The following is a 26,418-nucleotide window of genomic DNA, read 5'->3' as shown; positions in this document are numbered from 1 at the left end:
CAGTGTCCCTTTTTGGTCAGTGTCAGAGGAGGAAGGGGAGAGCCTGACCATCAGATGGATGACAGTGTCCCTTTTTGGTCAGAGGAGGAAGGGGAGAGCCTGACCATCAGATGGATGACAGTGTCCCTTTTTGGTCAGAGGAGGAAGGGGAGAGCCTGACCATCAGATGGATGACAGTGTCCCTTTTTGGTCAGTGTCAGAGGAGGAAGGGGAGAGCCTGACCATCAGATGGATGACAGTGTCCCTTTTTGGTCAGAGGAGGAAGTGGAGAGCCTGACCATCAGATGGATGACTGTGTCCCTTTTTGGTCAGTGTCAGAGGAGGAAGGGGAGAGACTGACCATCAGATGGATGACAGTGTCCCTTTTTGGTCAGAGAAGGAAGGGGAGAGCCTGACCATCAGATGGATGACAGTGTCCCTTTTTGGTCAGAGGAGGAAGGGGAGAGCCTGACCATCAGATGGATGACAGTGTCCCTTTTTGGTCAGAGGAGGAAGGGGAGAGCCTGACCATCAGATGGATGACAGTGTCCCTTTTTGGTCAGTGTCAGAGGAGGAAGGGGAGAGCCTGACCATCAGATGGATGACAGTGTCCCTTTTTGGTCAGAGGAGGAAGTGGAGAGCCTGACCATCAGATGGATGACTGTGTCCCTTTTTGGTCAGTGTCAGAGGAGGAAGGGGAGAGACTGACCATCAGATGGATGACAGTGTCCCTTTTTGGTCAGAGAAGGAAGGGGAGAGCCTGACCATCAGATGGATGACGGTGTCCCTTTTTGGTCAGTGTCAGAGGAGGAAGGGGAGAGCCTGACCATCAGATGGATGACAGTGTCCCTTTTTGGTCAGTGTCAGAGGAGGAAGGGGAGAGCCTGACCATCAGATGGATGACAGTGTCCCTTTTTGGTCAGTGTCAGAGGAGGAAGAGGAGAGCCTGACCATCAGATGGATGACAGTGTCCCTTTTTGGTCAGTGTCAGAGGAGGAAGGGGAGAGCCTGACCATCAGATGGATGATAGTGTCCCTTTTTGGTCAGAGGAGGAAGGGGAGAGCCTGACCATCAGATGGATGACAGTGTCCCTTTTTGGTCAGTGTCAGAGGAGGAAGGGGAGAGCCTGACCATCAGATGGATGACAGTGTCCCTTTTTGGTCAGTGTCAGAGGAGGAAGGGGAGAGCCTGACCATCAGATGGATGACAGTGTCCCTTTTTGGTCAGAGGAGGAAGGGGAGAGCCTGACCATCAGATGGATGACAGTGTCCCTTTTTGGTCAGTGTCAGAGGAGGAAGGGGAGAGCCTGACCATCAGATGGATGACAGTGTCCCTTTTTGGTCAGAGGAGGAAGGGGAGAGCCTGACCATCAGATGGATGACAGTGTCCCTTTTTGGTCAGTGTCAGAGGAGGAAGGGGAGAGCCTGACCATCAGATGGATGACTGTGTCCCTTTTTGGTCAGTGTCAGAGGAGGAAGAGGAGAGCCTGACCATCAGATGGATGACAGTGTCCCTTTTTGGTCAGTGTCAGAGGAGGAAGGGGAGAGCCTGACCATCAGATGGATGACAGTGTCCCTTTTTGGTCAGTGTCAGAGGAGGAAGGGGAGAGCCTGACCATCAGATGGATGACAGTGTCCCTTTTTGGTCAGTGTCAGAGGAGGAAGGGGAGAGCCTGACCATCAGATGGATGACAGTGTCCCTTTTTGGTCAGAGGAGGAAGGGGAGAGCCTGACCATCAGATGGATGACTGTGTCCCTTTTTGGTCAGTGTCAGAGGAGGAAGAGGAGAGCCTGACCATCAGATGGATGACAGTGTCCCTTTTTGGTCAGTGTCAGAGGAGGAAGGGGAGAGCCTGACCATCAGATGGATGACAGTGTCCCTTTTTGGTCAGAGGAGGAAGGGGAGAGCCTGACCATCAGATGGATGACAGTGTCCCTTTTTGGTCAGAGGAGGAAGGGGAGAGCCTGACCATCAGATGGATGACAGTGTCCCTTTTTGGTCAGAGAAGGAAGGGGAGAGCCTGACCATCAGATGGATGACGGTGTCCCTTTTTGATCAGTGTCAGAGGAGGAAGGGGAGAGCCTGACCATCAGATGGATGACAGTGTCCCTTTTTGGTCAGTGTCAGAGGAGGAAGGGGAGAGCCTGACCATTTTTTTTTTTTAAATGCCTTCCTAACCATCCTAAATAAACATGCCCCATTCAAGAAATTTAGAACCAGGAACAGATATAGCCCTTGGTTCTCCCCAGACCTGACTGCCCTTAACCAACACAAAAACATCCTATGGCGTTCTGCATTAGCATCGAACAGCCCCCGTGATATGCAGCTGTTCAGGGAAGCTAGAAATCATTATACACAGGCAGTTAGAAAAGCCAAGGCTAGCTTTTTCAAGCAGAAATTTGCTTCCTGCAACACTAACTCAAAAAAGTTCTGGGACACTGTAAAGTCCATGGAGAATAAGAACACCTCCTCCCAGCTGCCCACTGCACTGAAGATAGGAAACACTGTCACCACTGATAAATCCACCATAATTGAGAATTTCAATAAGCATTTTTCTACGGCTGGCCATGCTTTCCACCTGGCTACTCCTACCCCGGACAACAGCACTGCACCCCCAACAGCAACTCGCCCAAGCCTTCCCCATTTCTCCTTCTCCCAAATCCATTCAGCTGATGTTCTGAAAGAGCTGCAAAATCTGGACCCCTACAAATCAGCCGGGCTAGACAATCTGGACCCTTTCTTTCTAAAATTATCTGCCGAAATTGTTGCCACCCCTATTACTAGCCTGTTCAACCTCTCTTTCGTGTCGTCTGAGATTCCCAAAGATTGGAAAGCAGCTGCGGTCATCCCCCTCTTCAAAGGGGGGGACACTCTTGACCCAAACTGCTACAGACCTATATCTATCCTACCGTGCCTTTCTAAGGTCTTCGAAAGCCAAGTCAACAAACAGATTACCGACCATTTCGAATCTCACCATACCTTCTCTGCTATGCAATCTGGTTTCAGAGCTGGTCATGGGTGCACCTCAGCCACGCTCAAGGTCCTAAACGATATCTTAACCGCCATCGATAAGAAACATTACTGTGCAGCCGTATTCATTGATCTGGCCAAGGCTTTCGACTCTGTCAATCACCATATCCTCATCGGCAGACTCGACAGCCTTGGTTTCTCAAATGATTGCCTCGCCTGGTTCACCAACTACTTCTCTGATAGAGTTCAGTGTGTCAAATCGGAGGGTCTGCTGTCCGGACCTCTGGCAGTCTCTATGGGGGTGCCACAGGGTTCAATTCTTGGACCGACTCTCTTCTCTGTATACATCAATGAGGTCGCTCTTGCTGCTGGTGAGTCCCTGATCCACCTCTACGCAGACGACACCATTCTGTATACTTCCGGCCCTTCTCTGGACACTGTGTTAACAACCCTCCAGGCAAGCTTCAATGCCATACAACTCTCCTTCCGTGGCCTCCAATTGCTCTTGAATGCAAGTAAAACTAAATGCATGCTCTTCAACCGATCGCTGCCTGCACCTACCCGCCTGTCCAACATCACTACTCTGGACGGCTCTGACTTAGAATACGTGGACAACTACAAATACTTAGGTGTCTGGTTAGATTGTAAACTCTCCTTCCAGACCCATATCAAACATCTCCAATCCAAAGTTAAATCTAGAATTGGCTTCCTATTTCGCAACAAAGCATCCTTCACTCATGCTGCCAAACATACCCTTGTAAAACTGACCATCCTACCAATCCTCGACTTTGGCGATGTCATTTACAAAATAGCCTCCAATACCCTACTCAACAAATTGGATGCAGTCTATCACAGTGCAATCCGTTTTATCACCAAAGCCCCATATACTACCCACCATTGCGACCTGTACGCTCTCGTTGGCTGGCCCTCGCTTCATACTCGTCGCCAAACCCACTGGCTCCATGTCATCTACAAGACCCTGCTAGGTAAAGTCCCCCCTTATCTCAGCTCGCTGGTCACCATAGCATCTCCCACCTGTAGCACACGCTCCAGCAGGTATATCTCTCTAGTCACCCCCAAAACCAATTCTTTCTTTGGCCGCCTCTCCTTCCAGTTCTCTGCTGCCAATGACTGGAACGAACTACAAAAATCTCTGAAACTGGAAACACTTATCTCCCTCACTAGCTTTAAGCACCAACTGTCAGAGCAGCTCACAGATTACTGCACCTGTACATAGCCCACCTATAATTTAGCCCAAACAACTACCTCTTTCCCAACTGTATTTAATTTTAATTTATTTATTTATTTAGCTCCTTTGCACCCCATTATTTTTTTATTTCTACTTTGCACATTCTTCCATTGCAAAACCACTATTCCAGTATTTTACTTGCTATATTGTATTTACTTTGCCATCTTGGCCTTTTTTGCCTTTACCTCCCTTCTCACCTCATTTGCTCACATTGTATATAGACTTGTTTATACTGCATTATTGACTGTATGTTTGTTTTTACTCCATGTGTAACTCTGTGTCGTTTTATCTGTCGAACTGCTTTGCTTTATCTTGGCCAGGTCGCAATTGTAAATGAGAACTTGTTCTCAACTTGCCTACCTGGTTAAATAAAGGTAAAATAAAAAATAAATAAATAAAATCAGATGGATGACAGTGTCCCTTTTTGGTCAGTGTCAGAGGAGGAAGAGGAGAGCCTGACCATCAGATGGATGACAGTGTCCCTTTTTGGTCAGTGTCAGAGGAGGAAGGGGAGAGCCTGACCATCAGATGGATGATAGTGTCCCTTTTTGGTCAGAGGAGGAAGGGGAGAGCCTGACCATCACATGGATGACAGTGTCCCTTTTTGGTCAGTGTCAGAGGAGGAAGGGGAGAGCCTGACCATCAGATGGATGACAGTGTCCCTTTTTGGTCAGTGTCAGAGGAGGAAGGGGAGAGCCTGACCATCAGATGGATGACAGTGTCCCTTTTTGGTCAGAGGAGGAAGGGGAGAGCCTGACCATCAGATGGATGACAGTGTCCCTTTTTGGTCAGTGTCAGAGGAGGAAGGGGAGAGCCTGACCATCAGATGGATGACAGTGTCCCTTTTTGGTCAGAGGAGGAAGGGGAGAGCCTGACCATCAGATGGATGACAGTGTCCCTTTTTGGTCAGTGTCAGAGGAGGAAGAGGAGAGCCTGACCATCAGATGGATGACAGTGTCCCTTTTTGGTCAGTGTCAGAGGAGGAAGGGGAGAGCCTGACCATCAGATGGATGACAGTGTCCCTTTTTGGTCAGTGTCAGAGGAGGAAGGGGAGAGCCTGACCATCAGATGGATGACAGTGTCCCTTTTTGGTCAGTGTCAGAGGAGGAAGGGGAGAGCCTGACCATCAGATGGATGACAGTGTCCCTTTTTGGTCAGTGTCAGAGGAGGAAGGGGAGAGCCTGACCATCAGATGGATGACAGTGTCCCTTTTTGGTCAGAGGAGGAAGGGGAGAGCCTGACCATCAGATGGATGACAGTGTCCCTTTTTGGTCAGAGGAGGAAGGGGAGAGCCTGACCATCAGATGGATGACAGTGTCCCTTTTTGGTCAGAGGAGGAAGGGGAGAGCCTGACCATCAGATGGATGACAGTGTCCCTTTTTGGTCAGAGGAGGAAGGGGAGAGCCTGACCATCAGATGGATGACGGTGTCCCTTTTTGGTCAGAGGAGGAAGGGGAGAGCCTGACCATCAGATGGATGACAGTGTCCCTTTTTGGTCAGAGGAGGAAGGGGAGAGCCTGACCATCAGATGGATGACAGTGTCCCTTTTTGGTCAGTGTCAGAGGAGGAAGGGGAGAGCCTGACCATCAGATGGATGACAGTGTCCCTTTTTGGTCAGTGTCAGAGGAGGAAGGGGAGAGCCTGACCATCAGATGGATGACAGTGTCCCTTTTTGGTCAGTGTCAGAGGAGGAAGGGGAGAGCCTGACCATCAGATGGATGACAGTGTCCCTTTTTGGTCAGTGTCAGAGGAGGAAGGGGAGAGCCTGACCATCAGATGGATGACAGTGTCCCTTTTTGGTCAGAGGAGGAAGGGGAGAGCCTGACCATCAGATGGATGACAGTGTCCCTTTTTGGTCAGTGTCAGAGGAGGAAGGGGAGAGCCTGACTATCAGATGGATGACAGTGTCCCTTTTTGGTCAGAGGAGGAAGGGGAGAGCCTGACCATCAGATGGATGACAGTGTCCCTTTTTGGTCAGAGGAGGAAGGGGAGAGCCTGACCATCAGATGGATGACAGTGTCCCTTTTTGGTCAGTGTCAGAGGAGGAAGGGGAGAGCCTGACCATCAGATGGATGACAGTGTCCCTTTTTGGTCAGAGGAGGAAGGGGAGAGCCTGACCATCAGATGGATGACAGTGTCCCTTTTTGGTCAGAGGAGGAAGGGGAGAGCCTGACCATCAGATGGATGACAGTGTCCCTTTTTGGTCAGAGGAGGAAGGGGAGAGCCTGACCATCAGATGGATGACAGTGTCCCTTTTTGGTCAGTGTCAGAGGAGGAAGGGGAGAGCCTGACCATCAGATGGATGACGGTGTCCCTTTTTGGTCAGTGTCAGAGGAGGAAGGGGAGAGCCTGACCATCAGATGGATGACAGTGTCCCTTTTTGGTCAGTGTCAGAGGAGGAAGGGGAGAGCCTGACCATCAGATGGATGACAGTGTCCCTTTTTGGTCAGAGGAGGAAGGGGAGAGCCTGACCATCAGATGGATGACAGTGTCCCTTTTTGGTCAGTGTCAGAGGAGGAAGGGGAGAGCCTGACCATCAGATGGATGACAGTGTCCCTTTTTGGTCAGAGGAGGAAGGGGAGAGCCTGACCATCAGATGGATGACAGTGTCCCTTTTTGGTCAGAGGAGGAAGGGGAGAGCCTGACCATCAGATGGATGACAGTGTCCCTTTTTGGTCAGTGTCAGAGGAGGAAGGGGAGAGCCTGACCATCAGATGGATGACAGTGTCCCTTTTTGGTCAGAGGAGGAAGGGGAGAGCCTGACCATCAGATGGATGACAGTGTCCCTTTTTGGTCAGAGGAGGAAGGGGAGAGCCTGACCATCAGATGGATGACAGTGTCCCTTTTTGGTCAGAGGAGGAAGGGGAGAGCCTGACCATCAGATGGATGACAGTGTCCCTTTTTGGTCAGTGTCAGAGGAGGAAGGGGAGAGCCTGACCATCAGATGGATGACGTTGTCCCTTTTTGGTCAGTGTCAGAGGAGGAAGGGGAGAGCCTGACCATCAGATGGATGACAGTGTCCCTTTTTGGTCAGAGGAGGAAGGGGAGAGCCTGACCATCAGATGGATGACGGTGTCCCTTTTTGGTCAGTGTCAGAGGAGGAAAGGGAGAGCCTGACCATCAGATGCAGGTACCATCAACCCAGTAAAAAAATTGTTTTAATGTATGCTGTGCCTCACAAGTAATACAACAGCTGATCTATTACCGGTGTGATCGTATAGCCTACCTCACATGTTGAAATAAATGATCTGAGAAGAACATTGCATGTAATGTATTGGGCCTATAGCCTACTGCACCAACCTCATTACTACAGTACTGTTTTGAATAGGTTCATGTTGCATAGGCTCACGTTAACAAAAAAAACTGGCTTGCGGTTTGACTCAGAAAGTGGTCTCCACTCAAAACAGGTTGGTGACCACTGATCTACACTGATTGAAGTGGATTTAATAAGTGACATTATTAAGGGATCATAGCTTTTACCTGGACTCACCTGGTCAGTCCATGTTCATGGAAAGACATAGATCAACTCTCATGTAGTCTTGTCAAGGTCTAGAAACTTCTAATGGCACAGCATTATGACAGCATTTTCTAAACTGCAGAGGGGGTTCTAGCTATTATTTTGTAGGTTTCCTATACCATTGTCTTCTAAATCGCCCAGGTTTTCTGTGTTTAACATAATCCTATAAAACTATGGGTTTAACCTTTTACTACAGAGATAGAAGTATAGACAAGATGCATCAATTGACGGCTCAATCTACAGTGGGAGACACCAGCTAAGGTACCCAGGTAAATAAATGGAGACCTTTTCTCAAAACTACCAAACAAATGTATTTTCAATTGTCTTTTTTCTTCTCATGCATATAGACCCTGAACACTGAGGAAACGTCTCTTTAGGATTCCATCTACACACCTCTTCTCCATGTACACACGTCCCGTTCTCCATCTACACACGTCCTCTTCTCCATCTACACACGTCCCGTTCTCCATCTACACACGTCGTCTTCTCCATCTACACACGTCCCGTTCTCCATCTCCACACATCGCGTTCTCCGTCTCCAAACGTCCCGTTCTCCGTCTCCAAACGTCCCGTTCTCCGTCTACACACGTCCCGTTCTCCATCTACACACGTCGTCTTCTCCATCTACACACGTCCCGTTCTCCATCTCCACACATCGCGTTCTCCGTCTCCAAACGTCCCGTTCTCCGTCTCCAAACGTCCCGTTCTCCGTCTCCAAACGTCCCGTTCTCCGTCTACACACGTCCCGTTCTTCATCTACACACGTCCCGTTCTCCATCTACACACGTCCCGTTCTTCATCTACACACGTCCCGTTCTCCATCTACACACGTCCCGTTCTCCATCTACACACGTCCCGTTCTCCGTCTCCTCTCAACAGTCTGACATTCCAAACACCCGCAGATGTATCGAAAAGCTGGTAAATGACGGCGAGCTCCCACTCAGAGCTTCAGAAAAAGAAAGCATCTAGTCAAACACGGTTGACATGTTATTTTCCAGAGGGCACTCCAAAAACAAATAGTTTCCCAGAGAGCCACGGCTGGTGCCTAATGGGGTGCCGTGTGGTAACCTTTAACAAATGATTCTGTTCATTGTTTTTACCCAATGTTTCCCCGGCCTCTGTCTTCAAAGGTCAAAAGACGTGGCTCGAGGAGCCAGATAAATGAGGAGTTAACCAAGCAGAAAGGAGAGGCGGAGTAGGGAACAGGGAGAAACAGAGAGTGCGTGTTTTGGTTGGCGAGAAGCAAAGCGAAAGAGATGATTGTTAATTATACTAATTGTATACAGGGTAGAAGGAAGGAGGAGGAAGTTCACCAATCACCCATTACTGATCCCTGTATTCTAACAGGTTACAATGTCACCTCATCACCCATTACTGATCCCTGTATTCTAACAGGTTACAATGTCACCTCATCACCCATTACTGATCCCTGTATTCTAACAGGTTACAATGTCACCTCATCACCCATTACTGATCCCTGTATTCTAACAGGTTACAATGTCACCTCATCACCCATTACTGATCCTTGTATTCTAACAGGTTACAATGTCACCTCATCACCCATTACTGATCCCTGTATTCTAACAGGTTACAATGTCACCTCATCACCCATTACTGATCCCTGTATTCTAACAGGTTACAATGTCACCTCATCACCCATTACTGATCCCTGTATTCTAACAGGTTACAATGTCACCTCATCACCCATTACTGATCCTTGTATTCTAACAGGTTACAATGTCACCTCATCACCCATTACTGATCCCTGTATTCTAACAGGTTACAATGCCACCCCATCACCCATTACTGATCCCTGTATTCGAACAGGTTACAATGCCACCTCATCACCCATTACTGATCCCTGTATTCTAACAGGTTACAATGCCACCCCATCACCCATTACTGATCCCTGTATTCTAACAGGTTACAATGCCACCCCATCACCCATTACTGATCCCTGTATTCTAACAGGTTACAATGCCACCCCATCACCCATTACTGATCCCTGTATTCTAACAGGTTACAATGCCACCCCATCACCCATTACTGATCCCTGTATTCTAACAGGTTACAATGCCACCTCATCACCCATTACTGATCCCTGTATTCTAACAGGTTACAATGCCACCCCATCACCCATTACTGATCCCTGTATTCTATTCAGTGGACACTGAGTGAAATGCATGTGAGCTGTACCTCTCCACTGTCTTCCCATTTACTGGTCTCCAGACAGACACTGTCGCATTCCTCAGATAAGAGTCAGAATGTGGTCTACAGCGGAGGTATTGTTCAGGAGTCAGTAGGAAGCCTGGTGTATAGGATCGATATTGCACAGAGCCTGGCCCGTTGTGAGTGAGAAAACGTGCATGTGTGTGTGTGTGTGTGTGTGTGTGTGTGTGTGTGTGTGTGTGTGTGTGTGTGTGTGTGTGTGTGTGTGTGTGTGTGTGTGTGTGTGTGAGTGAGTGAGACAGAGACAAAGAGGCAGAGAGGCAGAGACACAGAGAGAGGCAGAGACACAGAGAGAGAGAGCAAGGCAGAGGCAGAGAGAGAGGCAGAGGCACACAGAGAGAGAGCGAGGCAGAGACAGAGAGAAAGAGGCAGAGAGGCAGAGGTAGAGACAGAGAGAGGCAGAGACACCGAGAGAGAGGCAGAGACACAGAGAGAGCGGCAGAGACACACAGAGAGAGAGAGAGCGAGGCAGAGACACAGAGAGAGCAAGGCAGAGGCAGAGAGAGAGCGGCAGAGACAGAGAGGCAGAGACACAGAGAGAGAGAGCGAGGCAGAGGCAGAGAGAGCGGCAGAGACAGAGAGAGAGGCAGAGACACAGAGAGAGAGAGCGAGGCAGAGAGAGAGGCAGAGACACAGAGAGAGGCAGAGACACAGAGAGAGAGAGCGAGGCAGAGAGAGAGGCAGAGACACAGAGAGACAGAGAGAGGCAGAGGCAGAGAGAGAGGCAGAGACACAGAGAGAGGCAGAGACACACAGAGACAGAGAGAGGCAGAGGCAGAGAGAGAGGCAGAGACACACAGAGAGAGAGCGAGGCAGAGACAGAGAGAAAGAGGCAGAGACAGAGAGAGAGCGGCAGAGAGGCAGAGGTAGAGACAGAGAGAGGCAGAGACACCGAGAGAGAGGCAGAGACACAGAGAGAGCGGCAGAGACACAGAGAGAGAGAGAGCGAGGCAGAGACACAGAGAGAGCAAGGCAGAGACACAGAGAGAGCAAGGCAGAGGCAGAGAGAGAGCGGCAGAGACAGAGAGAGAGAGGCAGAGACACAGAGAGAGGCAGAGACACAGAGAGAGGCAGAGACACAGAGAGAGAGAGCGAGGCAGAGGCAGAGAGAGAGGCAGAGACACACAGAGAGAGAGCGAGGCAGAGACAGAGAGAAAGAGGCAGAGACAGAGAGAGAGCGGCAGAGAGGCAGAGGTAGAGACAGAGAGAGGCAGAGACACCGAGAGAGAGGCAGAGACACAGAGAGAGCGGCAGAGACACACAGAGAGAGAGAGCGAGGCAGAGACACAGAGAGCAAGGCAGAGGCAGAGAGAGAGCGGCAGAGACAGAGAGAGAGGCAGAGACACAGAGAGAGAGAGCGAGGCGGAGGCAGAGAGAGAGGCAGAGACACACAGAGAGAGAGCGAGGCAGAGAGAAAGAGGCAGAGACAGATAGAGAGCGGCAGAGAGGCAGAGGTAGAGACAGAGAGAGGCAGAGACACCGAGAGAGAGGCAGAGACACAGAGAGAGAGGCAGAGACACAGAGAGAGCGGCAGAGACACACAGAGAGAGAGAGCGAGGCAGAGACACAGAGAGAGCAAGGCAGAGGCAGAGAGAGAGCGGCAGAGACAGAGAGAGAGCGGCAGAGAGGCAGAGGTAGAGACAGAGAGAGGCAGAGACACCGAGAGAGAGGCAGAGACACAGAGAGAGCGGCAGAGACACACAAAGAGAGAGAGCAAGGCAGAGACACAGAGAGAGCAAGGCAGAGGCAGAGAGAGAGTGGCAGAGACAGAGAGAGAGACAGAGAGAGAGCGGCAGAGACAGAGAGAGACAGAGAGAGAGGCAGAGACAGAGAGAGAGAGGCAGAGACAGAGAGAGACAGAGAGAGAGGCAGAGACAGAGAGAGAGAGGCAGAGACAAAGAGAGACAGAGAGAGAGGCCGAGACAGAGAGGCAGAGACAGAGAGAATCAAAACAGGAACATTCTACATTTGGCTAGAAATTCAGAAGGAAATTATCCTAACAGAGAAAAATGTCCTCCTGTGTGCTACCTATATCCCCCCACTAGAATCCCCATACTTTACTTTTACTTTGATCATATACCTCCAGTGCTAGCCTCTCTACACTGGCTTCCTGTCAAAGCAAGGGCTGATTTCAAGGTTTTACTGCTAACCTACAAAGCATGACATGGGCTTGCTCCTACCTATCTCTCTGATTTGGTCCTGCCGTACATACCTACACGTACGCTACGGTCACAAGACGCAGGCCTCCTAATTGTCCCTAGAATTTCTAAGCAAACAGCTGGAGGCAGGGCTTTCTCCTATAGAGCTCCATTTTTATGGAACGGTCTGCCTACCCATGTGAGAGACGCAAACTCGGTCTCAACCTTTAAGTCTTTACTGAAGACTCATCTCTTCCTTCAGTGGGTCATATGATTGAGTGTAGTCTGGCCCAGGAGTGGGAAGGTGAACGGAAAGGCTCTGGAGCAACGAACCGCCATTGCTGTCTCTGCCTGGCCGGTTCCCCTCTTTCCACTGGGATTCTCTGCCTCTAACCCTATTACAGGGGCTGAGTCACTGGCTTACTGGGGCTCTCTCATGCCGTCCCTGGAAGGGGTGCGTCACCTGAGTGGGTTGATTCACTGATGTGGTCATTCTGTCTGGGTTGGCGCCCCCCCTTGGGTTGTGCCATGGCGGAGATCTTTGTGGGCTATACTCGGCCCTGTCTCAGGATGGTAAGTTGGTGGTTGAAGATATCCCTCTAGTGGTGTGGGGGCTGTGCTTTGGCAAAGTGGGTGGGGTTATATCCCTCCTGTTTGGCCCTGTCCGGGGGTGTCCTCGGATGGGTCCACAGTGTCTCCTGACCTCTCCTGTCTCAGCCTCCAGTATTTATGCTGCAGTAGTTTATGTGTCGGGGGGCTAGGGTCAGTTTGTTATATCTGGAGTACTTCTCCTGTCCTATTCGGTGTCCTGTGTGAATCTAAGTGTGCGTTCTCTAATTCTCTCCTTCTCTCGGAGGAGGACCTGAGCCCTAGGACCATGCCCCAGGATTACCTGACATGATGACTCCTTGCTGTCCCCAGTCCACCTGGCCGTGCTGCTGCTCCAGTTTCAACTGTTCTGCCTTCTTATTATTCGAACATGCTGATCATTTATGAACATTTGAACATCTTGGCCATGTTCTGTTATAATCTCCACCCGGCACAGCCAGAAGAGGACTGGCCACCCCACATAGCCTGGTTCCTCTCTAGGTTTCTTCCTAGGTTTTGGCCTTTCTAGGGAGTTGTTCATAGCCACCGTGCTTCTACACCTGCATTGCTTGCTGTTTGGGGTTTTAGGCTGGGTTTCTGTACAGCACTTTGAGATAACAGCTGATGTACGAAGGGCTATATAAATAAATTTGATTTGATTTAATGAAGACAGTTTCTCCATCCTGGAGGGGGAAATCAATCATTTCCAGGCCCAGGGACATGTACTAGTCTGTGGCGACCTAAATGCCAGAACCGGACAAGAACCTGACACCCTCAGCACACAGGGGGACAAACACCTGCCTGCAGGTGACAGCATTCCCTCCCACATATGCCCCACTAGGCACAACTATGACAACATAAACAAAAACGGGTCACAACTCCTGCAGCTCTGTCGCACGCTGGGTATGTACATAGTCAATGGTAGGCTTCGAGGGGACTCCTATGGTAGGTACACCTATAGCTCATCTCTTGGCAGTACTACTGTAGACTAATTTATCACTGACCTCAACCCAGAGTCTCTCAGAGCGTTCACAGTCAGCCCACTGACACCCCTATCAGACCACAGCAAAATCACAGTCTACTTGAACAGAGCAATACTCAATCATGAGGCATCAAAGCCAAAGGAACTGAGTAACATTAAGAGATGTACGTTTGGATTTCTGTCTGTCTCTGTCTGTCAGTGAAAATACCTCAATAGTCTGTCTGTCCTATCCTAAGGTATCTGGAAAAGTTGTCAACCTTTCAAACATTCTATCGTAATGTCACTATTACCAATGCCAGATCACCATCCTCACTGTCATCATCACTGTTATTATCATCACCACTACCACAATAATCATATAATATATCACCTGAAACATCACACACACACACACACCACACACACACACACACACACACACACACACACACAACAATAAGGACTCTAGCGCTGTACGTCTCAAACGTGGCGTTAAAGTCCCAGAGAGTCCTCGCTATCCTCATAAGTCATTGTCCACATAACCCTGAGATTTTCCCGGGGCCAATATTAGCCGGGCCATAAAACGTTACACTGTATTCTGCCAGCGCCCCTGTATGCTGAGCAGGAGGCCTGGAATTCATACAGCCACATTATAATATTTCAATAAGAACCTCACATAAATTCAATATAGCAATACCGCTGACACATGCAGCCGTATTGATTCAATCTCTGGGCTCGGAGACAGATGGCCTGGGAGAGAGAGGAGGAAGTGATGCGACCACAGAGGGGTGGGTAGATGGATACAGACACGGAGCCAGTGGGTTAAAGTCCATTAAGGTGAACGGGGGAAGACGATAGCCAATTGTGTTGAGAGTTCCGGGAATGATTGACAGGTGGAGGGGTTGCTAAGGAGATTTTTCTCCCGCCCTAGCAACCACTGTCGATAGAGAAGCACTTTTGATCATCTACTTCAGACCTCAGTAAAAAAACATTGGTGCCAGACAGTAGAAAAGGCTCCTCTCTGGGCTGGGAAGCTGGTGGGTGTGAAGGGGTTTTGCTCCAGCCCAGCACTAGCACACATAAAAATAATATTTAGAGAAAAAAAAATCACATATTTAGAATTTAAAAAAGAATCTCCATAAATAATAAACCTCTTGCTCCCGGCGAGCCTTTAGTGGTTTTCTACTGCCGGTCCCCGTAAGGAAACGTTTTCCATCAAAGTGATTCATTCACAGTTAATCAGCGTTTGTTTTCCAGCATGTTTTTCTCCTTCTGTTTTCTTCCTCCCTCCATCCCTCCTAGGTCTCCCCATTCTTAATTAAGGCGCTCGTTCGCCACAAAGATTCATTTTTAATGCTCCAGTCCCTTGGAATGGAGAGCTAAGCATCCTGGAAAAGGGCCCAAAATACAAATATGTGTTTCATGCTTTGGTTCACAGTTCAATTCACTTAATATAGACTCAGTCCCCCCCCACGAACATCTCCGGGAGAAAACCTAAATATTTGCTAAGATGCAATAAAAGTGACAACGGTCTGCTCGGATTATGAAAAAAAGATGAGATTTATATATACTTGAGTCGTGTCTTTGGGAAGCAGGGCGGAGGAGGTTGTTTGCAGCCAAACTGAATGAAGTAATGGGTTGGGATGATATGGGAAAGGGATGTGAGGCGTGTCTTTGGGAAGCAGGGCGGAGGAGGTTGTTTGCAGCCAAACTGAATGAAGTAATGGGTTGGGGTGATATGGGGAAGGGAGGCGTGGCTGATGTGTAGGCAGAGGAGATAGCCGCCCCCAGCGTCTCGGTTCCACAGATGGATCCAGTCAGGGGGAACTCTAAAACACCCAGATGAAACGTTGAGGTAAAACATATTTCTAAGGGGTCAACAGAAGAAGATCCTCAGGGCTCTGAACATCCTTTTCTGACTGTCTGTTAGGCTGCTGAGCTGAAGTTCCACCAAACCACAGATACGGGGTCAGATATTGTTTCACCTCCCTCATAGTTAAGGTTCAGATTGGGGTTAACATAATCTGATCCTAGATCTGTGGTTAGTGGCAACATCTACTTCGAGCATCCCCCTCTGGAACTGCTTGGGTACACCATTTTGGAGCGAAAGGCTAGTCACTGAGTGCTTCAGCCATTTTGGCTCAATCTAATGCCACAGTTTAAGTTCCTGGATGTGAAATTGGTTCTCTTGAACGGCAGTTGGAGATCTCCTTTTGACCCAAGGGAGAACGACTGCGCCCTCTCATTGAAGCCGAGGAAGTTCAAGGCTGACCGCGATACTGCAGGAATTGTTAGCAGAAAACAGGCCCCAACATAACACATAACTGCACCACACACATAACTGCACCACATATCACACTTTCACAAAATGCTTGAAGACATGGCTAAAGGTCAATCAGATTTGTGAACATGGTCCCTAGCTGTGTGTTGCCACTCCATGTTGTCTGTTGTCTGTAGCTTGTGAGGTGTGGAAACACTTTGTTGCTTTTATGAATTTTGTCTTGCTGCTTTTTGTTTTATGCTGCTCTGTCTGTATGCTACGTCTTGCTTGTCCTATGTTGCTCTGTCTGTATGCTATGTCTTGCTTGTTCTATGTTGCTATTGTCTATACTGTAATTGTTTTTAATAACCTGCCCAGGGACTGCGGTTGAAAATTAGCCGGTTGGCTAAAACCGGCACTTTTACTGAAATGTTGATTAATGTGCACTGTCCCTGTAAAAATAAAAATAAACTCAAACTCAAACATTATAGTGAACAGAAAATGGTGGTCTGTCTGGTCAATCTTCCTGTAAATAAAAATGATTTTTAGAAGGCATTCATGGTACCTCTAATTGCTTCTAATATACCAGATGTATGTCCTGGTATATTTTAAAATCGTACATAGAAGAAGTTATAAGGATAATGATTTACTAAATGGTAGCCTGCAGAACCCTGGGTGGCCTTCAACTGGAGTTCCTCAATGAGAGAGGGCAGCACTGAGTCTGCGAAGTCACTTCCCGGAGGATCTCAAACTGCTCATAGACTAACAAATGGCCTTTGTTTAGTCATCAACATCTCTCATTATCCGAGATCCTCAAGAGCAGTTCTTGGGCACCGAGCAGATACAATTTCATCTAGTTTAGTCCTGTTTGGTTCCCATTCATCAATTGACAAATTATTTCAATATACTCCTTCAGGATTGGGCCATTTTTTATAATGTTATTATCCTGTCTGGTAGCCAACTGCCTGCAGACAAAAATTCAAAAAATGACTGTGGGCAGAGAGGGCTGTACGGATACAGACCAGCCTGGTTTGTGGTGTACCTTTCTGTTCAGATAGAGAGAGAGATAGATAGATGGTAGGAGAGAGAGAGAGAGGGAGAGAGAGAGAGAGAGAGAGAGAGAGAGAGAGGGGAGGTGAGAGAAAGAGAGGGGGAGGTGAGAGAAAGAAAAAGAGGGGGGAGGTGAGAGAAAGAGAGGGGGAGGTGAGAGAAAGAGTGAGGGAGGTGAGAGAAAGAGGGGGAGGTGAGAGAAAGAGGGGGAGGTGAGAGAAAGAGGGGGGAGGTGAGAGAAAGTTAGGGGGAGGTGAGAGAAAGAGAGGAGGAGGTGAGAAAAAGCGAGGGGGAGGTGAGAAAAAGCGAGGGGGAGGTGAAAGAAAGCGAGGGGGAGGTGAGAGAAAGAGAGGGGAGGTGAGAGAAAGAGAGGGGAGGGGAGGTGAGAGAAAGGGAGGGGTAGGTGAGAGAGAGAGGGGAGGTGAGAGAAAGAGAGGGGGAGGGGAGAGAAAGAGGGGGAGGGGAGAGAAAGAGAGGGGAAGGGGAGAGAAAGAGAGGGGAAGGGGAGAGAAAGAGAGGGGAGGAGAGAGAAAGAGCGAGAGGTAAAAGAGAGCGAGAGAAGGGGGGATAGTAAGAGAGGGAAACAGAGAAAAGCAGACAGGATTGTAAGAGGTCTATTTGTGGGTTATCTGAATGGGCTCTCTCTCTTCTCTCTCCCTCTTTCTTCTCTCACTCTCTCTCTCTTCTCTCTCCCTCTTTCTTCTCTCACTCTCTCTCCTCTGTGTCGTCAAACAGCTCCAGTCGCCCATGAACTTTTCTGCACAGTCTGAACCGACTGACCAACCGCATCAGTCGCTTTTACTACCCAAACAACCCTGGTCTCCCTCCCTCTCATTCTCTCTCCAAAGGGTTTAGAGCCTGGCCAGAGATGAAGGGAGAGGGTGATAAGGGAGAGAAGATTGGATGGGCCAGAAGAAGGAGGGAGGAGAGAAAGAGGGGGAAGAAAAAGCAGAAAGGACATCCAGTAGTCTGACAAGAGGATCATTTCATGCAAATGTAGCTTTTAGTTTGGAAATCAAGGCACCGTTTCTTCTCTCCTCCCTCGCCACTAAATGTTTTTCTCTCTGTTTTTATCATTTCACACTCCGATGCACAACTATAAATGATGACCGGGAAATCTGTCTGGAAAAACACCCTGTAGTTTGAGAGTACTATTTTTAGTTTTTGGTTGCCTTTCGACAACAATAATATTTTCCCAGTAAATAAGCACAGTAACAACAACAGATGCTTAGGGTTTGGTTGGCTTCCCTTTGTAGTCTGAAAAATCTGTTGGAACTGCAGACGCTGATAAAAAAAACACACACACACACTTTTGTTCTTCTATGCTCGTGGAAACCTAAAATTGATTTCCATTCAAAATCCTATTTTCCCTCACCCCTAAACCTAACACTAAACCTAACACCTGTTAGGTTCTAAATGAACCTATTAAAACTCACGGACGCGTCATAAAGCTCAAACCAAGTTTATTCACCCATTGGGTCGATACAGCTGAGTAAGACAAAAGACATTCACACAAGCACTGATATTTAACCCTTTCTCCTATGCCGAGTTTCCTCCTACACATCTGAACAGCCAATGCATCTCTGTTGCTAGACAGAACCTTAGTGATATCTGTTCTCTGTTCATAAATACAAATCAAATTGTTACATTAGGAGCCTAGTTGGTTTAGCCACGGAAAAAGTCAGGAACCTTCCCACAAGCCATGATTGGCTGAGATAATGGATGGGCTGGACATGCCAGGAGATGAGTTTGGATTGGTTTGCCATGTAGCCGCTTCTGTCTATAACGTGAGCTGTAATAGTATGTGTTGACAGTCCTTTCTACTGTGCCGTTTCTGAAAGATATAACGTTAGCCATCGAGAACTACTTTTCTCAACAGTTGATGCCCTGAATGTAGCAGGCGCTATCGACAGATCAGTAGGAGTGATGGGCTACTTTCTGCACACGCCACGGTCAATGTGAACCGAGTGACTTGACACAACGCTGGCCAAACAAGATGTAGCTACAAACAAAACATTAAATGGTTCCAATCTGCCCTGAAGCGTTCATCCATGGATACGGGTAAAAGTCTAGCGACATTTTCCAGATCTGCGTTTCTAATTTTGTCAGGAAGTCCTTTTTTATTGCAAGTTAAAGCATACTGTTCGGTAGCTAGCCAACGTTAGCTTGCTGGCTCGCTAGCTAACGTTACGTGTATGATCTGTGTAATATTATTTGAATCAGAAATCAATTTGCATTGCTAGCTATAGCCTAACGTTAGCTAGTTAACATTGAAACTAATTTGTTAGCTTTAGCTACCCGCAGATTCATACCACAGCTATGACAATGTTTGTATTGGTAGCATTATTAGTTGAGGTTATGCCGGTTCATTGTTTAGTTAGCTAGCTACATGTCTAAACAAAAGACTCCACTTCGGCCAGATTATTACATGACCCATCAAACTAGCCAAATTTAGACAAGTGTCAGGTGAGCATCATCTAATAACGAGAAAATATTAATCAAATATTTTTTATCTGGACACTGTGTTTTTGATATTGCTACTATTCAAGTACTACAACTGTACTGTTTCCACCTTCTGTATCCTGTGCTTGTGACAAATAAACATAGATTTGAATAGATATAGTGTATGTTTGCCACATGACCGCACATGTGAATCCTTAAAGAAATGAGTGGGGTTAAAGCTTAAGAGTGAACGATGCAGAATCGGCATGGACAAAGAAGAGCTCTCCACTAGGTGTACCAAAACATTCAAGGTCCATTTTCTCAAAAGTGAGGTTACAAGTTTATCAACTTTCAAAGCAGAATTACTTTCCCATTGTCCCTCAACTGCAGTGTATGATATACCATTGTCTAGTCTCTACTTTTATCCAATGTAAAAAACAATATTTCAAATTTTGCTACATAAGACCGAATCGAGGCGGTTGGTCACATTTTACTATCCTTGTGGGGAATATAGGTCCCCACAAGGACAGAAGAACCAACCCACCCTACAGCCTCTCTCTGATACAGTCCACCATCTTCTCACTCTGTTCACACCCCACAAATGACACATAATGTGTCATTTATCAATATTTAGCCCATTAGTAATTATCTCTTCCTCTTAATTGTCATCCCACAATGCTCCTTTCATTCTGATTTGTCTGTCTGTCTGTCTGTCTGAAAACCGACTCTTCAAGAGGAGAACCTATTTTTCTTCTAATCTTCTAACTGTGTGTCAAGCTCTCCCTCTCTTTCTCAGAAAACCAACTACAGGAGAAGAAAAAATATTTATCGATCTGTCTGTCCATCTCTTAATGTGCCATTCCAATGTAACATCCATCTATTCCACCACCTAATGCTATATTGCTTTTCTGACTGTTGGGAGAAACAGATATTTTATATATACGGTGGGGCAAAAAAGTATTTAGTCAACCACCAATTGTGCAAGTTCTCCCACTTAAAAAGATGAGAGAGGCCTGTAATTTTCATCATAGGTACACTTCAACTATGACAGACAAAATGAGAAGAAAAAAAATCAGAAAATCACAATGTAGGATGATTTTTAATGAATTTATTTGCAAATTATGGTGGAAAATAAGTATTTGGTCAATAACAAAAGTTTGTTATATACCCTTTGTTGGCAATGACAGAGGTCAAACGTTTTCTGTAAGTCTTCACAAGGTTTTCACACACTGTTGCTGGTATTTTGGCCCATTCCTCCATGCAGATCTCCTCTAGAGCAGTGATGTTTTGGGGCTGTTGCTGGGCAACACGGATTTCAACTCCCTCCAAAGATGTTCTATGGGGTTGACATCTGGAGACTGGCTAGGCCCCTCCAGGACCTTGAAATGCTTCTTACGAAGCCACTCCTTCGTTGCCCGGGTGGTGTGTTTGGGATCATTGTCATGCTGAAAGACCCAGCCACGTTTCATCTTCAATGCCCTTGCTGATGAAAGGAGGTTTTCACTCAAAATCTCACGATACATGGCCCCATTCATTCTTTCCTTTACATGGATGAGTCGTCCGGGTCCCTTTGCAGAAAAACAGCCCCAAAGCATGATGTTTCCACCCCCATGCTTCACAGTAGGTATGGTGTTCTTTGGATGCAACTCAGCATTCTTTGTCCTCCAAACACGACGAGTTGAGTTTTTACCAAAAAGTTATATTTTGGTTTCATCTGACCATATGACATCCTCCCAATCTTCTTCTGGATCATCCAAATGCTCTCGAGAAAACTTCAGACGGGCCTGGACATGTACTGGCTTAAGCAGGGGGACACGTCTGGCACTGCAGGATTTGAGTCCCTGGCGGCGTAGTGTGTTACTGATGGTAGGCTTTGTTACTTTGGTCCCAGCTCTCTGCAGGTCATTCACTAGGTTCCCCCGTGTGGTTCTGGGATTTTTGCTCACCGTTCTTGTGATAATTTTGACCCCACAGGGTGAGATCTTGCGTGGAGCCCCAGATCGAGGGAGATTATCAGTGGTCTTGTATGTCTTCCATTTCCTAATAATTGCTCCCACAGTTGATTTCTTCAAACCAAGCTGCTTACCTATTGCAGATTCAGTCTTCCCAGCCTGGTGCAGGTCTACAATTTTGTTTCTGGTGTCCTTTGACAGCTCTTTGGTCTTGGCCATAGTGGAGTTTGGAGTGTGACTGTTTGAGGTTGTGGACAGGTGTCTTTTATACTGATAACAAGTTCAAACAGGTGCCATTAATACAGGTAACGAGTGGAGGACAGAGGAAGAAGTTACAGGTCTGTGAGAGCCAGAAATCTTGCTTGTTTATCGGTGACCAAATACTTATTTTCCACCATAATTTGCAAATAAATTCATTCAAATCCTACAATGTGATTTTCTGGATTTTTTTCCCTCATTTTGTCTGTCATAGTTGAAGTGTACCTATGATGAAAATTACAGGCCTCTCATCTTTTTAAGTGGGACTTGCACAATTGGTGGCTGACTAAATACTTTTTTGCCCCACTGTATATATATATATATATATCTTATAGATGGTTTAGAACTAACATATCAAACTGGATCTAAAGAGTCAAACAACATGTTTTTACTTGTCCCTGTCTGCGTGTGTGTGTGTCTGTCCGTGTGCGTGTGTGTCTGTCCGTGTGGGTGTGTGTCTGTCCGTGTGGGAGTGGGTGTGTCTGTCCGTGTGGGAGTGTGTGGGTGTCTGTCCGTGTGGGAGTGTGTGTGTGTCTGTCCGTGGGGAGTGTGTGTGTGTCTGTCCGTGTGGGAGTGTGTGTCATGGCCTTCTCCCCCTCATAAACTGTATTTCCTAGCCGAGTCTCCTCGTAATCGTCCAGACGGGACACGTCGACATACAACCGTCTGAGTGTCTGGGAAACAGCAACCCTGACGTGTCTCTGGACTGACATAAAGCCACTGTGACTCCCAGCTGGCCGCTCACACACACACAAATCCATACACACACACCCACACATATATAATTACACGCGTGCACAAACTCACACACACACACAGACACACACCCCCACGCACGCGCGCACACACACACACACACACACACACACACACACAGCTCCAGGTGGGGTCTCTGTCTTTTACGACCCCCCATCCCCAGAAACCCTTCTCCAGGGTGGGGCTTAGAGCGCCATAGATGGCTTTAACACTGATCTGAGAACAGTATAGACGAGAGCACTACAGACTGGAGATCAAGAGTAGGAGCAATAAGAACAGTACTCAGATCAGACATAACAACCTTGTGGTTACCACCTGTCTGACAGTGCTTATGGTATAGGGCTTTATTTACATTTCTCCACCTATGACACGTGTGTGTGTGTGTGTGTGTGTGTGTGTGTGTGTGTGTGTGTGTGTGTGTGTGTGTGTGTGTGTGTGTGTGTGTGTGTGTGTGTGTGTGTGTGACTCATTCTGACCAAGTCTCAACACTTTTTGCTCCAGTGGAACAGCGTTAAGGATTTCACCACAGTGTGAAAGCCTATTATCCTCTAGGTTATTGAGGTGCTAATTGAAAAGACCGTGGCTAATTCAGTGACTGTACAGGGTTACGGTGTCGTTGAGGTCAGGTCTGACACTCAGAAAGTTCCAACTTGAATTCTGTGTGGAGCTCAATGAGAGACGTCTCTGTCCCGTCTTTCACTGGGGAAAACAAGTCAGCGTTTCCCATCGCTTCATTTCTAGACGTGGCGATGTACACAGAAGAGGGGGATGAGAGGAGGGATATGAGAGGAGGGATATGAGAGGAGGGATGAGTAGAGGGATGAGAGGAGGGATGAGAGGAGGGATATGAGAGGAGGGATGAGTGGAGGGATGAGTGGAGGGATATGAGAGGAGGGATGAGTGGAGGGATGAGAGGAGGGATGAGTGGAGGGATGAGAGGAGGGATGAGTGGAGGAATGAGAGGAGGGATGAGTGGAGGGATGAGAGGAGGGATGAGTGGAGGGATATGAGAGGAGGGATGAGATGAGGGATATGAGAGGAGTAATGAGAGGAGAGGGAAATAGTGAAAAGCCAATAGCCAACATTGAGTGTACAAAACATTAAGAAAGCCTTCCTAATATTGAGTTGAACCCCCTTTCACCCTCAGAACGGCCTCAGTTCTTCAGAACATGGACTCTACAAGGTGTTGTAAGACTCTCCCCACTCCCTTTCACCCTCAGAACATGGACTCTACAAGGTGTTGTAAGACTCTCCCCACTCCCTTTCAACCTCAGAACATGGACTCTACAAGGTGTTGTAAGACTCTCCCCACTCCCTTTCACCCTCAGAACGGCCTCAGTTCTTCAGAACATGGACTCTACAAGGTGTTGTAAGACTCTCCCCACTCCCTTTCACCCTCAGAACATGGACTCTACAAGGTGTTGTAAGACTCTCCCCACTCCCTTTCACCCTCAGAACATGGACTCTACAAGGTGTTGTAAGACTCTCCCCACTCCCTTTCACCGTCAGAACATGGACTCTACAAGGTGTTGTAAGACGCTCCCCACTCCCTTTCACCCTCAGAACATGGACTCTACAAGGTGTTGTAAGACTCTCCCCACTCCCTTTCACCCTCAGAACATGGACTCTACAAGGTGTTGTAAGACTCTCCCCACTCCCTTTCACCCTCAGAACATGGACTCTACAAGGTGTTGTAAGTGTTCAATAGGGGTGCTGGTCCATGTTGACTCCAAGGCTTCCCACAGTTGTATCAAGTTGTCTGGATGTCCTTTGGGTGGTGGACCAGTCTTGGTACAAACAGGAAACTGTGGAGGTTTTAAAACCCAGTAGCATTGCAGTTCGTGACACAAACCGCTGTGCCCGGCACCTACTACCATACCCCATTCAAAGGCACTTATATCTGTTGTCTTGCCCATTCACCCTCTGAAGGCCACACAGACACAATCCATGTCTCAATTGCCTCAAGGCTCAGAAATCCTTCTTTAACCTGTCTCCTCCCTTTAATCTACACTGATTGAAGTGGATTTAACAAGTGTAATCATCAATGGATCATAGCTGTCACCTGGATTCACCTGGTCAGTCCATGTCATGGAAACAGCAGGTGTTCCTAATGTTTTGTCCACTCAGTGTTTACAGCCCCAGAAAAACATCAATCAGGAGTGGATGTAGAGGTGGACAGACTCACCACTTGGCCGTTCTGGGGGTTCTTGTGTGCGTAAGGTGGGCCGCGGATGTGGTTCCACATCTGGCCTGATGTCATGGCAAACACCACACACTGAGGGAGGGAGGGAGAGAGGAAGAGAGGGAGAGGGAGGGAGAGAGGGAGAGTGAGGGAGGGAGAGAGACAGACGGACAGACAGAGGAGACAGACAGACAGAGAGAGAAAAAAAAGTTAAAAAGTTACAGAACCAACAGGTAGAAATGACGCTACACTCATCAACACTCCTGCTGCTATTTCTTCACAGTCACACAGAGAGAGAGAGAGAGAGAGACAGAGTTAGAGACAGAGAGAGGCTGCACACCCACATCGATCCATCTCGCCACTCCAACAGAGCAGAGGAGAGGTAAAACCCACATTGAACCTGACCTCCGTGACTTGCCCGCTGCTCCCTTTACGATCAATACTCTCTGTGGCTTCCTCAGCCTTCTCCCTGTCTCTTAACATATGGGATAACAGCCCTCTCTGTCTACACATAGGACACTCGTCCACTCTGCCTCGTACTGCCCTCACTATCAGTCAGAGCATTGCTGCTGATGAAGACGGACCAGCATGCTGGATCACGCTCATTGGTTGTAGTTCACAAAAATACTGAAGAAATGCAGAATTGACATTATATTGTTTCACATACAGATGTAGGATCTTAACTTGAGCCTGTTTGAATTATTTTGTGGACTATAATTAATGGACATTTTTGTAGGGGGTTGAAACATTTTTCACGAGGGAAATCAAGTCTGAGATTTGAAAGTGGAAATTACAAACTTCAGAAGCCTTTTTAAACCTCAAATACACTGGAAGTTTTATACTTCCTGCAACAGGGTGATCTGATGAAGATCCTTAGACCTATATGGACCTTATAGACTGCCTTATAGACTGCCTTATATACTGCCTTATAGACTGCCTTATAGACTGCCTTATAGACTGCCGTATAGACTGTCTTATATACTGCCTTATAGACTGCCTTATAGACTGCCTTATATACTGCCTTATAGACTGCCTCATAGACTGCCTTATAGACTGCCTTATATACTGCCTTATAGACTGCCTCATAGACTGCCTCATAGACTGTCTTATAGACTGCCTTATAGACTGTCTTATAGACTGCCTTATATACTACCTTATATACTGCCTTATAGACTGCCTCATAGACTGCCTCATAGACTGTCTTATAGACTGCCTTATAGACTGTCTTATAGACTGCCTTATATACTACCTTAAATACTATCTTATAGACTACCTTAAAGACTGCTTTATAGACTGTACACAAAGTGCTTTTCTGCCAAAGTTGAGTTGAGTACAAAGGCTTTTCTGACCATATATATATATATATGTAACTATGGTATTGCACCTCCCCCCTAGGTGGGCAGAACGTGTGGGGTGTGGGCAGCTTCATCAACAGCTTGTTAACGTAAGTGTTCTAAGAAACCATTATGTGGAACACTTAGGAAAGACAATATCACGCTGTGAGAACCATTCATAGGAACATTCTGCTCACCTACTTCAGGGATGTTGTGCTCTCACCAGTCCATTGTGTGTGTGATTGTGTGTGCCTGTCTGCATATGCATACATGTTTATATGTGTGTGTGATTGAGCTGAGGTGGGGTGTGCTCCCTGGGGTGTGGGTGTGCTCCCTGGTGTGTGGGTGTACTCCTCTCTCACCAGCGCGGCCATGGCCCAGCCAGTCTTGTTGTAGATGAATTCCAGGTTGTTCCTGCGGAGGTAGAGCAGTCCTCCTACCAGGGACACCAGCAGGGCCAAGGCTATGGTGCCAGAATAGTTAGGGGGGCGGAATACACGGATCTGGAAGGGAGAGGAGGAGAGGAGGAGGTGGGGGAGGGAAGGAGGAGGAG

At 47.6% G+C, this 26,418-nt stretch overlaps 1 protein-coding gene across 1 annotated transcript in view; it reads right to left on the bottom strand.

The window, feature by feature from the left end:
- The window catches only part of tusc3 (tumor suppressor candidate 3), a gene marked incomplete in the record, with an annotated part of 114,264 nt that overhangs the window by 43,554 nt on the left and 44,292 nt on the right, over window positions 1-26,418 (bottom strand). Inside the window, 2 exon segments of the mRNA XM_031815022.1 lie at window positions 24,535-24,624; window positions 26,228-26,368. Coding sequence (XP_031670882.1) covers window positions 24,535-24,624; window positions 26,228-26,368 — 231 coding nt within the window.

Source organism: Oncorhynchus kisutch, unplaced genomic scaffold (assembly GCF_002021735.2).
Source record: "Oncorhynchus kisutch isolate 150728-3 unplaced genomic scaffold, Okis_V2 Okis07a-Okis12b_hom, whole genome shotgun sequence".
Taxonomy (NCBI): Eukaryota; Metazoa; Chordata; class Actinopteri; order Salmoniformes; family Salmonidae; genus Oncorhynchus; species Oncorhynchus kisutch.
This window is presented reverse-complemented; position numbering and strand designations above follow the sequence as displayed.